Source organism: Grampus griseus, assembly GCF_964374135.1.
Source record: "Grampus griseus genome assembly, chromosome: 2".
Lineage (NCBI taxonomy): Eukaryota > Metazoa > Chordata > Mammalia > Artiodactyla > Delphinidae > Grampus > Grampus griseus.
In genome coordinates, this window is record NC_139018.1 from 15,442,634 (window position 1) to 15,457,489 (window position 14,856).

At 44.6% G+C, this 14,856-nt stretch overlaps 1 protein-coding gene across 2 annotated transcripts in view; it reads left to right on the forward strand.

The window, feature by feature from the left end:
• The window catches only part of KCNK10 (potassium two pore domain channel subfamily K member 10), a gene marked incomplete at its 5' end in the record, with an annotated part of 139,860 nt that overhangs the window by 3,257 nt on the left and 121,747 nt on the right, over positions 1-14,856 (forward strand). The window contains one exon of one of the 2 annotated variants that reach the window (XM_082681698.1): positions 309-360. The exons of the other annotated variant lie outside the window; for it this stretch is intronic. Within the exon in view, the coding sequence (XP_082537824.1) occupies positions 309-360 (52 nt within the window). Of the gene's footprint in view, positions 1-308; positions 361-14,856 lie in introns of those variants that run through there. 2 annotated transcript variants of the gene reach the window in all.

Sequence of the window (14,856 nt, forward strand, 5' to 3'; positions counted from 1 at the left end):
AGCTTGGCTCTTTCATCTTCCCGAGCGTCGCTCTCCATCCACCCCTCGCTGGTCTTACTTTTCCTTTTACCCGAGGGGCTGCTGCTGGCCACCCCTCAACCGGTGCAAACACCCAAGCAGTCTCCAGTTCTCTCCTAAGCCAAATCTTTTCCACTTGTCTTTCTCTGGGGTTCCTCCACGACCCAGTCCAAGGCTCCCCCATCCTTGGAAATTGTTTTGTTGGACTGCTGTACCGAGGCGTATAAAGCTTGAGGACTTTATTATTATTTCGATCCTTTTCATTTCCTCCCCTTCTGGGCAACGGAGCAATGAAATTTCCAATCGAGACTCCAAGAAAACAGGTGAACTGGGATCCTAAAGGTTGGTATTTCTTACTTTTGACCGCCCGGGCCCTGCCTCTGTCTCCGACGTGTGCGCGCTTCCTTGACTGGAAGCACACTTGCTCCTGGCGGCCTGTGTCCTGAGGCTGGAAAATTCGCCTGGGAACTGCAGCGCGGGTGGGAGGAGGGCGGAGGCAGCGTGGGTGCCAAGCCCAGATAGCGCCTGTCATTATCACATAATCAGTGTCCCTCCTGGATTGTTTTAAAATCTGTTTAAAGATACACCAAGCTGGGTGTTTGACTTGAAATCGCACCAAGTGTCGATATTTCCTTCTGACTTTGTGTGTGTGTATGTCCTTTGTTTCTGGTGATCTTTGTCTCTGGCAGATGGGTGGGGTGCCTCCCCCTGGACCTGGAGCTGCACCGCCTGGCAGGGTGTCCTCAGTGGGAAAGGTTTCCTGGCAGCAAGTGGGGCTTGGAGCCGCAGCAACAGCCCCTGGAGGTGGCCCTTCTCTAGGGCATGCGGAATAATGAAGCCCACGGGGCCTTCCAAATCTTCACTCAATCTTATTACCAAACCACGCAGCTAGGTTGGCTCAGATGGGAGTAGAAGGGGGAGGAGGGAGTGGTTTTCAAAAAGGGTGGGGCAGATAAGGGCTCGGGGGAGGGGAGCACGCCCCGAGTAGTAGTGTCATTTACAAGCTTTTACCAATGTTGCACAGTGGCCCCTGGGCGCAAAAGGGAGTGATTTAGACAGATTTGTGTGTGCCTAGGGTTGTCCAGGGTGTCTGTAATTAGCATATAGATGTTAAGGCTTCTCGGGAGTGATCACTATGGGAACAGAACAAGTTGAAACCTCCTGTCCAGTTTTGACAAGAATGCTCTTGCTTTTGTCATGCTTTGACAAGCATTTCTCTTAGCTCATCTGAAGGCTGAGTTGGGCGAGGCAACGCCTCTGTGTGAATTGGGGTTGAAATTTGTTTATTTGATGTGTATGTATCTGTGTGTGTGTGTGTGTGTGTGTGTTTAGTGTTTTTTTTATGAGTGCATTTCTTCTTTTCTCCAGACTGGAAAAGAGGAAACCCAGTCATTGTTGAATAAATGTCTTAGGAATTGACTGGGTACTGAAGACAGAGTGAAGAGACATTTCCTATTCTAACACCAGTGCTGTTAATACAACCAGGGCTGTTAAGTGCAACCCAGACCTTCTATTTTGTCTCTAGATCTCTGGAAATATGGAAGTGTGCCTGTTTTTTGTCTGTTTGTTTTCTTATTTTGGGGGGGGAGGAATCCTTGCAAAACGTATTTATTGAGTATCTACTACAAACCAAATGCTGTCCCAGGCACAGGAAATACAGTCAGAATACTACAGACAAAAGCTCTGCCTTCTTGGAGTTTATAGTGAGGGATACAGACCTAAATCAGTCATTGCACAGAAGTGCATAATTACAAGTTTATACATGTTCCATGAAGAAGAGCATCAAGGCTTTAAGAAAGTGTCTGATGGAAGAGACTGACAAGAACCACGGGAGGCGGATAGTCAGGGAAGATAGTCAGATATTTGTACTGAGACCTGGAGGATATGTAGGGATTAATTGGCTAATGAAGATGGGAACTTGCAGAAGAAGGAACAGCAAGTGCAAAGGCCCTGAGGCAGAGGGAGCATGTATATTTGAGGACCTGAAAGGAAGCTTCCATGGCTGGAGCAGAGAGCAAGAGAGCATGTGTTTTGAGGTGTGGCTGGTGAATCCATAGGGTCTGATCCCAAAGCCTCGTGTTGTTGCAGGTAGGGACGGAATTGTGGATTGGGAGGTTGGAGTGTTTCAAGCTGAGGAGCGACATGATCTCAACTGAGTTTCAAAACAAGTGCCATGTGGCTCTTGTGGATGTGAGGGACCAGATACAATAGTAGTGTGGACCATGGTGGTGGCTGTGGAGATGGAAAAATGGATGGAGTAGGGAGCGAGGGAGGGTACAAAAATCTACAGGCTTTGTGTGAATCAGGTGTGGATGTGGAGTAGTTGGAATGATTGGGAAGGCAGCCAGGGCAGGACTAGTCTTCAGGGAAAACTCAGGAGCTCAGCCCAGGACTTGTTGAGTGGGAGACGTCTCTGAGTCATCCAAGAGATGGGTCAAGTGGGCTGTTGTCTAAAATATCAGATCAGTTATTTTCAAGGAGCTCTGATAGGGAGGGCTGTGGGGCCGATTTTGTGAAGCTTGCCTTGGCTTTTAAAATACATTTCTATATAATCATCATTCTATCTATTTATGTCACAGTGATAAACACAGATGAATCCCACATTTTACAGCCTAAAACAGTGAAGAAGCATGCAAGTAGTGTCTATAGTCACAACCGATGATGCTAAAAATGGAAAGACCCCGATAAAAGTCACAGCATTCAGTGAGCAATCATTGCATGCCAGGTGTTTGATGTACGTAATTTCATACAGTTATTGTCATAGTACTTATCTGATGGCACAGTGTTATTGTCCCCGTTTGACCCTTGATTGCCATCAGGACACCACTGAGCTGCATTTTAGTAGTGTGCTCTGTCTGACTTAGGCACAATTGTTCCTGGAGGTGTGGGTGACAGTAGTCTTTCCTAGCCAGGGGGTGGAGGCAGGAAGAGAGTGGGGAGTGAGGGTACCATATCTCACACCAGCATAGAACTAGGTGCACATATATTAATGAATTAATTAAATTATTTATTAACTTATGTATTATTAATTATTCTTTAACCAGAAGATTAATTTAATGTTCTTTATTTAATCATAGACAGAAGAGATGATCCTAATTTTAGAGGTGAGGGAATCGAGGAACAGAGAGGTTGAGTAACTTATCCGAGGCCACACAGCTAGTGGGTGGTGGGGTCAGACTAAAATATGGGCCCTTAAACACTCTTCCCGTCTGTTCCTTGTGTTATTGCACCTCTGGCTCCTGCCTGGTGAGGTTCCCAGAGCTCAGGGACTGGAGAAGCTTCTTTCAAGGAGGAAGAGCATAAGAGAGAGTAGGAGGAGGAGGTGGGGGAAGAGGAAGAGAAGGGTGAGGCAGTAAATCAGTCTTTCTCACTCATTCCTTTCTCCATTAACCTGTCTAACCAAATATTATCTCTGCATCTACCTCTGGGGGGCGGGTAGTCACTGGCTACTGGACAGACATTGGGTCTGTTCTTTGGAAGTTTGGGTTTACATAGACCAAATGTGTTTAGCAAGAGAAAGATGAAGGAGACCCTAGCATTATAATAGAAAAGAGGAGGGACAGTTCCTTAGAATTCTGGAATGAACAGACAGACTTGCACCTTCAGGTGGCTGTGCTCACCGATTTTGGAAGGAAGTTGTAATTATGATGTTTTGCTTATAGCCCTATTACCTGACAATTTAATAGCACAAAATGAAGGTGGTTTGAGAACAGAGTGGTTTTGATTGCACTTGGGTGAATTAAGCAAAGCACTGTTAAGAAGTTTAGGTGCAAAAATCAGACCTAAGTGTAAAATGATTATTCTCTGGTGAGCTATGGCCTTCCTCCATATTTGTAAAGCTAAGCCTTTAACACACAGTGACTGTTTGTGGAAGACCTACACAAAAGTAGGTTGGCACTAAGTATTGGCTTTCATAGCAGGATTTATATGCGTTTTAAATCACTGGGATCACTTGTTGATGATCTTCTGCTGAAAACTGGGATTGGCTATCTGCTTTGATGTATGTTAAAAGTTTTTAAAAACCAGTAAGATCAGCAAACAATATCCCTACAGCTTGAGGCAAGCAGATCATTATAGTGTAAAAAACTCAATTTTGGGGCAAAAGAATTAGTTTCTAAAACAAGCTGTAGCAATAATTAGCTGTGTGACTTTGGGCTGCTCACTTAGCCTCTCTGGGCTTAACCTTCCTCCCATGTGCAAGGAGGCCATTGACATGGCCTCTTTGATCCTATCTCTTCAACATCCCCCTTGAGCTGACCTCTGGACCATTTGGCTTCCCTTTGTTCCTCAAATAGATCAGACGTGTTCCTGTCTCAGGGCCTTTGCACTTGCACTTTCCATTGCTTATAAATGTATGTTAGCGTGGCTGGCTCTTTTCCATCCTTTAAATCTCAGTTCAAATATCACCTTGTTAGCAAGGGCTTCCCTGTCCCATCTGAAGGCCTCGCCTCTCGTTCCCCAGCCCTATCGCTTTCTCTTACGCCTCCTGTTCAGTTGTCTTCCTGGTACTTGTCATGATCTGAAACCATCTTACTTGCTCATGTGTCACCTTTGATGCCAGCCTCACTTGCTAGCGCATGAGTCCAACAAGCAAGAATGTTCCCTGTCCTGTTCACTGTCTTAATCCCAGGCCCTGGCAAGTGCCTGGCACGTAGTGGATGCTCAATAACCTTTTGCTGAATGTATGTAGGATGGATCAGAGAGGATCTCTAAGGCTTCGAGCATGATGGAAATTCCAGCACTCTTTTAAGCTACAAATGGCAAAGGACAAATAAGAATAGGATAATATATCCCTAATTAATGGAGTGTTGGACAGGACACTGATATTCCCACTTCCTTGCAAGCTCCCAGCTCTCCAGAGCCTCCAGCAGACTGTTTTCCTTCTGTTTGCCTTCTCACCAGGAGTGGGGCAGGTGGGTGGGCAGATGTAGCCTGACAAAGATACGGTTGGTGTCCAGTTAATAATTTGGTGCATGTTGGTCACTGGTGTGCAGCTCATTTTAGGTAGTTAAATCCACTTAAGAAAGAAGCAAAGCCTTAGAGCTGGAGCTGGATTTTTTTTTAAAGCTGCATTTTTAGTGCATAGTTGAGTGCAAAGTTCCAGAGAGGCCTATATCTTATGTGTGTATCACCTTTCAGTTTATAGAACGCTTTTTACAAATTATCTCATTTGTTCTTTTTTTTTTTTTGCGGTAGGCGGACCTCTCTCTGTTGTGGCCTCTCCCATAGCGGAGCACAGGCTCTGGACGCGCAGGCTCAGCGGCCATGGCTCACGGGCCCAGCCGCTCCGTGGCTTGCGGGATCCTCCCGGACTGGGGCACAAACCCGCGTCCCCTGCATCGGCAGGCGGACTCTCAACCACTGCGCCACCAGGGAAGCCCTCATTTGTTCTTTAAATAACCCTATTTTTGTCAGTATTGAACTCTTAGATTTACTGATGGGAATAGAACAAGTAAATGATTTATATGAGGGCCCAAGGCTGCCAACAGGCAGTGCTGGGGCCAACCCAGGCCTTCTGATGCTTACGTCCAGGAAATTTTCCTCAAGCTTTCCTCCCTCCCAGGATTTTTGTCCATTCCACACTCTCCCATTCTTTCCTATCCAAAAATGTATTTCAGAGATTTCTCTGAGAGATTTAGAGGAAGAAGGCTTTCGGTTGATCAGTGAGCCCTTAGCTGATGTGGTTTTCTTCAGGTTGTACTTTCACTGGCCGGCGCTTTATCCCGTGAGTTCATTGAAGACCCTTGGATCCCGCTTCTGCTCTCTTGGTTAAAAAGAGATTTTGCTCTCTTGTGTATATGACTCGTGCTCAACCTGTAAGCTCAGTTGAGTGCTATTTTTATTAATGTGTTTCCAAACACACATTTGTATAGCTTAGATTTTCTGGAAAGAAAATAATCTTTTGATTTAATATCCAACTTTCAGGAGATCAGCTTTCCAAATGGGATTAATAATGTGCCAAAATCACCACAATTATCCTAGAAAGTAAAGAGGAAAGATGTTCCAAAGACTGTCTGGGCCAAGGTTTGGCTCCGGTTCTTTTTCAGTGTCCAAGGGAGTTTCATCACCCTTTTGCCAATCCCAGCGATCACTGGGTGGAATTGAAACTGGGTAGGTCGACTTTACTATTCCACTCCGTTTCTGAAACATCTGTACTTTGGCTCTCCGTGAGTCTGCCCAGGCTGTCATAACAAAACATCACAGACAGAGTGGCTGAAACAACAGAAATTTATTTTCGCACAGTTTTGAAGACTAGAAGTCCAAGACCATGGTATTAGCAAAGTTGGTGTCTGGTGAGAGCTCTCTTCTTGGGTTGCAAATGGCCATCTTCTTGCCTCACATGATGGAGAGAGTGTACTCTGATGTTTCTTCCTCTTCTTAAAGGGCACCAGCCCTACTGAATGGGAACCCTACCATTATGACCTCATTTAATGTTAATTACCTCCTAAAGGCCCTATCCCTACTTCACTTATGTTTGGGGTTTAGGTTTCAACATATGAATTTTTTGGGGGTGGGTATGTGGGACACAATTCAGTCCATAGCAGGCTCTATATGAGCATCATCTTAAATCAGAGGCATTAAAAAAACACAATCCAGGGCTTCCCTGGTGGCGCAGTGGTTGGGAGTCCGCCTGCCGATGCAGGGGACGCGGGTTCGTGCCCCGGTCCGGGAAGATCCCACATGTGGCAGAGCGGCTGGGCCCGTGAGCCATGGCCGCTGAGCCTGAGCGTCCGGAGCCTGTGCTCCACAACGGGAGAGGCCACAACAGTGAGAGGCCCGCGTACTGCAAAGAAAAACAAACAAACAAAAAACCAAGAACACAATCCACATCTTGCCCCAAATTGGGACATTTCACCACAACTGAAATACGGTGTTTAATGTAGGCACAGTGCTAGGGGCCCACTGTTGGTAAGAAAAATAAAATGTACCTTTTTTGAGGAAGTGGATTCATTTTACTTTTAGCCCGTGGGGGATTAGAGAGTTCAGTGAAGAAATAGAAGGAAGCCATTTTACTGAAAGCCAATTAGGAAGTTTCAGTTTGGACAGCTCCCTTGGCTGAAGCAGCAGAGTGAATAAAAGTGACCATCTTTTGCTGTTCTCAGGTTCTGTTATGAAGGGCACTTACTGGACGAGCCAGCAAGGGTTAGAGGTGGTTAGGGGCTCAGCTCTGCATGACTTGGTTATGTAATCTACCTCAACGTGGCCCCAGCACCATGTTGGTTATACCCACCTGGCAGGTTTCTCACAGGAGTCAAAGGGCTTTTGACCACTTGTGGGCTCTGGTGTTAGTGGTCCTCTCAGCAGAGACTTTACTGTATCAGGGCTCATTAATTACTGTTATCCCGGGTAATGAGAGAAAATGGAGAAACAAAAACCTCACATTGACTTCCTAGAACATTGATTTGTGGTTTGCAGACACAGTGTGAGATTTTTTTTCTCCCTTGTAAGTGTCTGGGACTGAGTACTATGAATTGAAAATGAAAGCTGACATTCTTATCTTCCTTGTAGGTTGGACTGGGGGTTGAGGGCCAGAACCATTGGCATGGGAGGGGGTGGTCACAGGGGAGCTGTGTTCTCTTTTTCCTCTATTCCCAGAGCCAGGGAGGCAGATAGGGGTGGGCAGAACAGGTTGTGTGGAGGGTTAGGTAGCAGGATTTCAGGGGATTCCAGTTCCCGTACTACCAATTACTTCACTTTCTTGTTCCCTAGAGGGAACTTTGAAACAAAGCGGAACGGTGGCAAAGTATAGGATTTGTAGAGTCAACCACTGCTGTACATAAATCATGTGATCACAGGGAACTCCCTTATTCCTCCCTCCCTTCTGTTTTTCCTTCCTTCCTTTATTCTCCCCCTTCCACCCTCCCTCCGCCCCCAATGATTTCTACAGAGTTCTGATTTCAAATGCTATCTCTTATGCAAAGGATTCTGATTTTTTTAATTCAACTACCCAATGTAGGGGCAAAGGTAGTGTTTACAGTTTAAAAAGAGATGCTTGAAGAGTCACTGCAGGTTTGCTCAAGAGATAGAGAGCCTGAAAGTCATGGTGACCTTTGCAGAATGGGCTAAAATGCTGATATTTGTAATTCTGACATACAAACTAGCAACAATTTTACTACCAAGAAATGAGTTTCTAATGTGTGAACAGCCCTGTGGGTCCCCCAAATAACACATTAAATATTTTAGGATAAAGATAAGTAGTGTAACTTACCAAATTTAATGTGATATGAGCCTGATAGGTTAAATAGAGATGCTCAGTATCATGTGATACTGGGCAATTGAACATTCAGTCCACCAGTTGAGAATATTGCTTTAGGCCAAAGGCATTCATTTCTCATGGTGGAATTTGAGGCTATATGGGAAGCAGTTTAGTAGAGTGGGTTCAGCATATACCTCCTTAAAAGAACTTGACAGGCATAAATGCATGTTATATTCATTGAACCTAGCCTCTGGGCTAGGTGCCAACCTCTACATTACATTACAGGAGCTTAGGGTGGGAGGATCTAGGTGCTAGTTCCAGCTCTTCCATTCTTATGGAAAAGGAGAGAGTTGGGACATTGCTTGATAAGGCCCCTTCACGCCCTGATAGTCTTAGATCGCCTGGGTCCCAATTTGAGCTCCATCACTGATTAGTGGCTGATTTGGGCAAGTTGCTTCATTTCTCTGTGACCTGGTCTCCTCCTCTGTAAGGTGGAGATGATGACAGCCTGTACTTCCTTGATTTGTTATGTAGATCAAATGAAGTGATATATATTATACAAAGCTCTCAGAAGAGTGCTAGATTGTCATAAGAGCCCCCTGAGTGGTACCTGCAGTATGTTATCATCACGGTTGAAGGGGCCCCTGTTCTGTAGAAGTCAGGGAAGGCTCTGGCTCCCAAATGCTTCAGAAGCATCTGGTTCACTCTCCAGATCATTTGGGAGGGTGGCCTATTCCACAGAGCACCCCCCTTCTTGGCACTCTTTTAGACTCCCCATATGCTTATTCCAGGTTTAAAAAACCTAGACTGTTTTAATCAAACCAGAGGAAAAAAAACAGAGGAAAAAACATGGTTTAGAATCATAATACTTAACCTGAGTTACTGTTCTACCGATTCTATTAGCTGTGTGAACCCGGGCAAGTCACTTAAGCTTTTGGAGCCTTAGTTTTCTCTTGGGTAAAATAAAGAGCACAGTAACACCTGCTTCACATTTGCTAAGATGATCAAATGAGAATAAATGTGAACAAGCTTTATAAACTGTTAAGTTATCGACCAGCATTTCCCAAGGTGTGTTCCATGAGATACAAACTAGTCTTACCAGATGCTGTGTGAAAGAAAATGTTTTCATGGCCATGTCAGATGGCAGAATGATGCATGCTCATTCCCTCCTGGAGGGTTGATATTGCTGTGTAACAAGTGACTCCAACATTTAGTGGCTTAAACCAATGATCAGTGTTGATTATCTCACAGTTTCTGTGGATCAGGAAATCAGGAATGGCTTAGGTGTGTCATCTGTCTGGGAGTCATCCAGTGGTTATGGTCAGATGTTGGCTGGGGCTGCTGTCATCTGAGAGCTTAACTGGGGCTGCGGGATCTGCTCCTGAGATGGCTTCCTCACGTGACTTGCAAATTGCAGCTGGTTGTTGGGGAGAGACCTCATTTCCTGCCAATGTGAATCTCTCCACGGGCTGCTTGAGTGTCCTCACAACATGGCTGGCTTCCTCCAGAGTAAGCGCTTCAAGAGAGAACGAGGTGGAATTGAATGCCTTTTATAATGTAACCTCAGGAATCATACATTGTTAGTACCACCACATGCTTTGTATTTTCATCCAGGTTTACTGAGGTATAATTGACATAAAACATGGTATTAGTTTTCAGTGTACAACATAATGATTTTATATCTTTATCCATTATGAAATGATTACCACAGTAAGTTTAGTCAACATCCATCACTTCACATAGTTACAATTCTTTTATGATGAGAACCTTTAAGATCTACTCTTTTAGCAACTTTCAAATATATAATAGAGGATTGTTAACTATAGTCACCATGCTGTACATGACATCCCTGGGACTTATTTATCTTATAGCTGGAAGTTTGTACCTTTTGATCCCCTTCACTCATTTTGCCCACTCCCCACGCTTTGCCTTTGGTAATCACCAGTCTCTTCTCTTTTTTTATGAGTTGGGTTTTTTTAGTTTCCATATATAAGTGAAATCACCCTGTATTTGTCTTTCTCTGTTTGACTTATTTCTCTTAGCATAATGTCCTCAAGGTCCATCTGTGTTGTCACAAATGGATTTGCTATCTCATTCTTTTCATTAGATGCGAGTCACTAAATTTAGTCCGCATTTGGGGAGGAGGGGTGATTAAGCTCACTTTGGAAGGAGGGAGTGTCAAAGAATTTGAGGAAATATTTAAAAATCACCATAAGCATTTCCCCTTATTTCTTATTGAATACATACTAAGCGCCAGGCACTGTGCAAAGTACTTTAGAGTCATAATCTCATGTAGTCCTCTTTATAGTCCAAAGAAACGGGTGAAATGATTATCCCTGCTTTCTGAATGATGAGGCTGAGGCCTGCAGAGCTTAAGCAACTTGCCCAAAGTTACCTTGTAGCTCTATGACTTGATGCCGGAGGTGTGTTAACGCTGGAGCTCTCACCTGTACCTTCTACACCTCCCCTGAGAATCCTGCAGTGCAGAAACCAGGCTGATTTTGTTTAACCCTGCATTTCCCACTTACCCACAGAACCATAATTTACTGAATTCCATTTACTGCTCTTATCACGCATTGCTCCGAACGGTATTTAGAAAGACAGCGAGTATGATGATGATTTAAATAAAATATGAATATATGGTCTTATAGTAGATCACAATATACCAACCAGTCCAAGCAGATTTTTCAAATACAAAAAGCATCTATTCAGCCTCTTTTCGGTGGGCACCATTCTACATGTGGATCTGCAAAATATTCATCAAAAAATGACTGCATGATATACCCAATTTCTTTTCACTGTGATACCAGAGGTTGAGTGAGACAACTCAGGGACCCACCTCGTTTGCAGAGCCCTTCTTTGACAGCCCTCTTCCTTTACACGCTCAGGGACTGAAAACCCAACCTCCTTGGATAAAGCCAGAAGAACAGGACATCCCTCAGGCTGGGCAGTAGAAATGTCAGGGGATGGGCGTCTGGTGTGTTTCTGCAGCAGACCTTATGTCTGTATGTGTGAGGGAGCACAATAAAATATTCACCAAAAAATGGCCACATGATATACCCAGTTTCTTTTCACTGTGAAACCAGAACGTAGCCAAGACGGCAGGGATGGTGTGCCTGGGGTGATGGGCCCAGCACATGGGGAGAAGCCACTCTCTGTTATATTTGGAGTAAACATACTTTTTTTTTTTTAACCACCTTGTTGCTTTTTCTGCACATTCTTGAAGAGAAAATGATTTCCAGGAAGCCGAATGCATTTGATGTCTTTGAGGTTCCCACGTTTCCAAACATTGCACACCTGGATTATTCCGGAGGCAACTTTATAGTCTAAGGAAAGTTCTGAAGCTTCTGTGTCCTGGGTGGAGGAGAGTGAACACAGTGTCTTTTGAGTGCCACCATGGGCTTTGTTGAATATGTTACTTCTCCCACAAAATGACAAAGAGAGGCCCTAGGACAGGGTGAGGGTGGGTTGAATGAGGCTGCCTGAGAGCCCTGTCACATTCCGGAGCCAACTCTCATGGCGTCTGTAACCATAGCAACCACGGGCTGAAAAAATTCTCAGGATGCAGATATGCCATTGTATCCACCTTCTGGTTCCCTTGCTTTCCCCTCTATTCCTTCATCCAGGAACTACCCTCACCCTCACCCCTGAACAGTGACTGATGTTCAGGGTGATTCTACACTGGTGATTTTAACTTCTGACTGATTCTTCATTTCCTGAGCCCCCATTTGCAATTCCTGGACCTACAGCTGATTCATTGTGACCCAGACTAAGCCACATGCACATCATTTCCTCAGCGTTTCCATTTTTACTATGAAAAATTAGGCATAGTTATGTAGCGAACGTACTCTAGATTTAATTGCAGTCATGCATAATGTTGGTGGCTCATGACACATTGTTTTGAATAACACTCCTGCACTTACTGCATGGTTTAGATCTTAGATTTGGGGGGATATGTTATAAAAGAACAGAGAAAGCCAGTGAGGCACAGTAAATAGACCACTGGTCTCTGGCCAGAAAATCTGAATTGTGGTCCTGGTTAGAGTGTGAGGTGTGTCCTGGTGGCTTGAGGATGGGGAGGTGGGTGGCTGCCAGATTATGCAGGGGATAGTAGGTCATATGAAGGAGGTTTTTTATTTTTTTTTCTGAGAATAATGGGAAGGTACTGAATAGTTTAAAGTAGTAGGGATGACACAATCAGATTTGTTTTTTTTTTTTTTTTCGGTATGTGGGCCTCTCACTGTTGTGGCCTCTCCGGTTGCGGAGCACAGGCTCCGGACGTGCAGGCTCAGTGGCCATGGCTCACGGGCCCAGCCGCTCCGTGGCATGTGGGATCTTCCCGGACCGGGGCACGAACCCGTGTCCCCTTTATCGGCAAGCGGACTCTCAACCACTGCGCCACCAGGGTAGCCCCAGATTTGTCTTTTTAAAGATTATTTAAACCACTTATAAATGATTATCAATTGTAATCGAATGATTGATTCAGCAAATGTTTATGGCGCATACTTACTATGTGCCAGGCATGGTGCTGGATGTAGGACTTACCTGGGGGATTCCTTGTCTTGTAGGAATCGTAGGAATTTTTGAGAAACATTTGGGGAGGAAAAGAAGCTTTCCTTGGCCTCTTTGGTTTATGACAACCAATTCTAAACTTCTGGTTGCAAATGGGAAGTGTATCTTCTTCTTTTATTTTTGCAGGGGGAGGTGTATCTTAAAGCAATGGCTGCCACATTTTCAATCTCTGTTAATTAATATAATCTTTTCCTTGGCTTTGTTACATGGCTTTTGATTCTGTGATAATTTCTATATTTGGAGTCAGTGAATCAGTAAACCAAAAACTATGGCGCATTCAATATTTTGTACTTCAAACACCTTTCGGAAGCATTCAGCTATCAGTTTAGCATAATGGACCTAATTAAAATTGCCAGCATCTCCTCCATACCCACTGTCACTTTGTTCCTGGAGTGTCGGGAGGCATTGAGGCATTGGGCTATTTCTCCTTTGACTATAATGGGACCTCCTGCCTGTCAAGTCCTTGTGGCCTCAGCTCTGAAGGCTTCCCCGAAGCCTGAATTAATGAGAAGCTATGAAGTGCTGGTCCCTTTCTCTGGCAGGGTGAGAACACAGCTTCTATAGGAGCATGAATGCCTGCTTATTAGGCAATAATCTTCGTATTCAGACTCAGTTCTAAAGAGAAGTGGAGCCAGCGGCACAGGGGGTGGGATTAGAGGAGCCTTCTAAGCCCCTGTCTACAAGCTGACCCACAGCACTCCTTCCCGTGACCATCGGACTGCCTAAAACCTATCAGTTACTCTGTTCATCGGCAACCTTTCATTCATCCTTGGGGTTATTCCCTAAACATTTTGTGAGTCAGTGACAGCAGAAATGGGGCTAGACACAGAAAGATGAAAAAGATCTGAGGCTTTATACCCAGGAAAGTTACAGTCTAGCCACTGAGACAGGTGCCAGTCAATATGGATTAAAACATCATCTCCAGAACACATCTTTTTTTTTTTTAACTTTTTATTTTATGTTGGAGTATAATTGATTAACAACATTGTGATATTTTCAGGTGCACAGCAAAGTGACTCAGCCATACCTGTACATGTAACCATTTACCCTCAGACTCACCAGAACACATCTTTTAAAAATGCAAATATATCTTCTCCAGATAATTTACAGACTCTCAATTACCCACTGGTACAGCCAAGTTAATCAAGTTTCTATGAGAGACGTGAGCTGAGAGGGAATGGAACACAGAACAAAACGTATTGATGGGTTGGCGTAAAGTGGGGAAGGGAAAAGTCAGGAGCGTTGAACACAGACTTTGGGAGGAGTCGTGTAGGGAGCAGACTGGACATGGATAGAGTTGTGTGATGGGGGCAGGTGGGATGGAGGTGCCGCAGGTCCAAGCAGGGGACAGAATGTGCGGGGACGAGAGGGGAAGTCACTGAAGGCCAACCGAGACTGTGTAAAAGCCCAGTTCGCATTAAACTCACTTCAGAAATCGGGAAGGGCTTTTGAGACATCGAAACTCTCTGCGGCTTCTCAAAGGAAAATGCTGAAGTCTAGAGAAGTCAAGTGACTTGCCCAGACCGCGAAGAGGCAACAAAGCACGTGTTTGCATCCTTATCTAACCTCCATGAGCAACACTGCCTCTCACAGTAATGCCAACAGGGGAGGGGCCTTTGTCTCTCTTCCCCTTTGGAAAGAAGAATTGATGAAGATCTATGGCTCTACTGATCCTGGAACATATTGGTGCTGAGATTCCAAACTAAATCTTCCGTAAGTCTATAACAAGTATGGACATGGGTGTATATTCAGCCTCTTGGAGAAGATGTTCATTCATTTATTCAGTGAATATTTACCGAGTGCCTTCCTTGTGCCCACCACTATTCCAGGCCTGGAGGTAAGAGATGAACAACACAGAGTCCCTGCCCTCCTGAAACTTACCACCCGGCCAGCGCTCTCAGCCTTTCTTACAGACACTCAGATCGATTTCCTGCGCATTTCAGAAATCTCTCTTAGGCACACATTTGACAAATAAAGGGGCTTAAAAAATTTTATAATAAGGATGAAAACGAGGCCATTCTGATGTTACATTGCTCTTTGAAAAAATGTCTAGTTTGTTAATTTTGTAG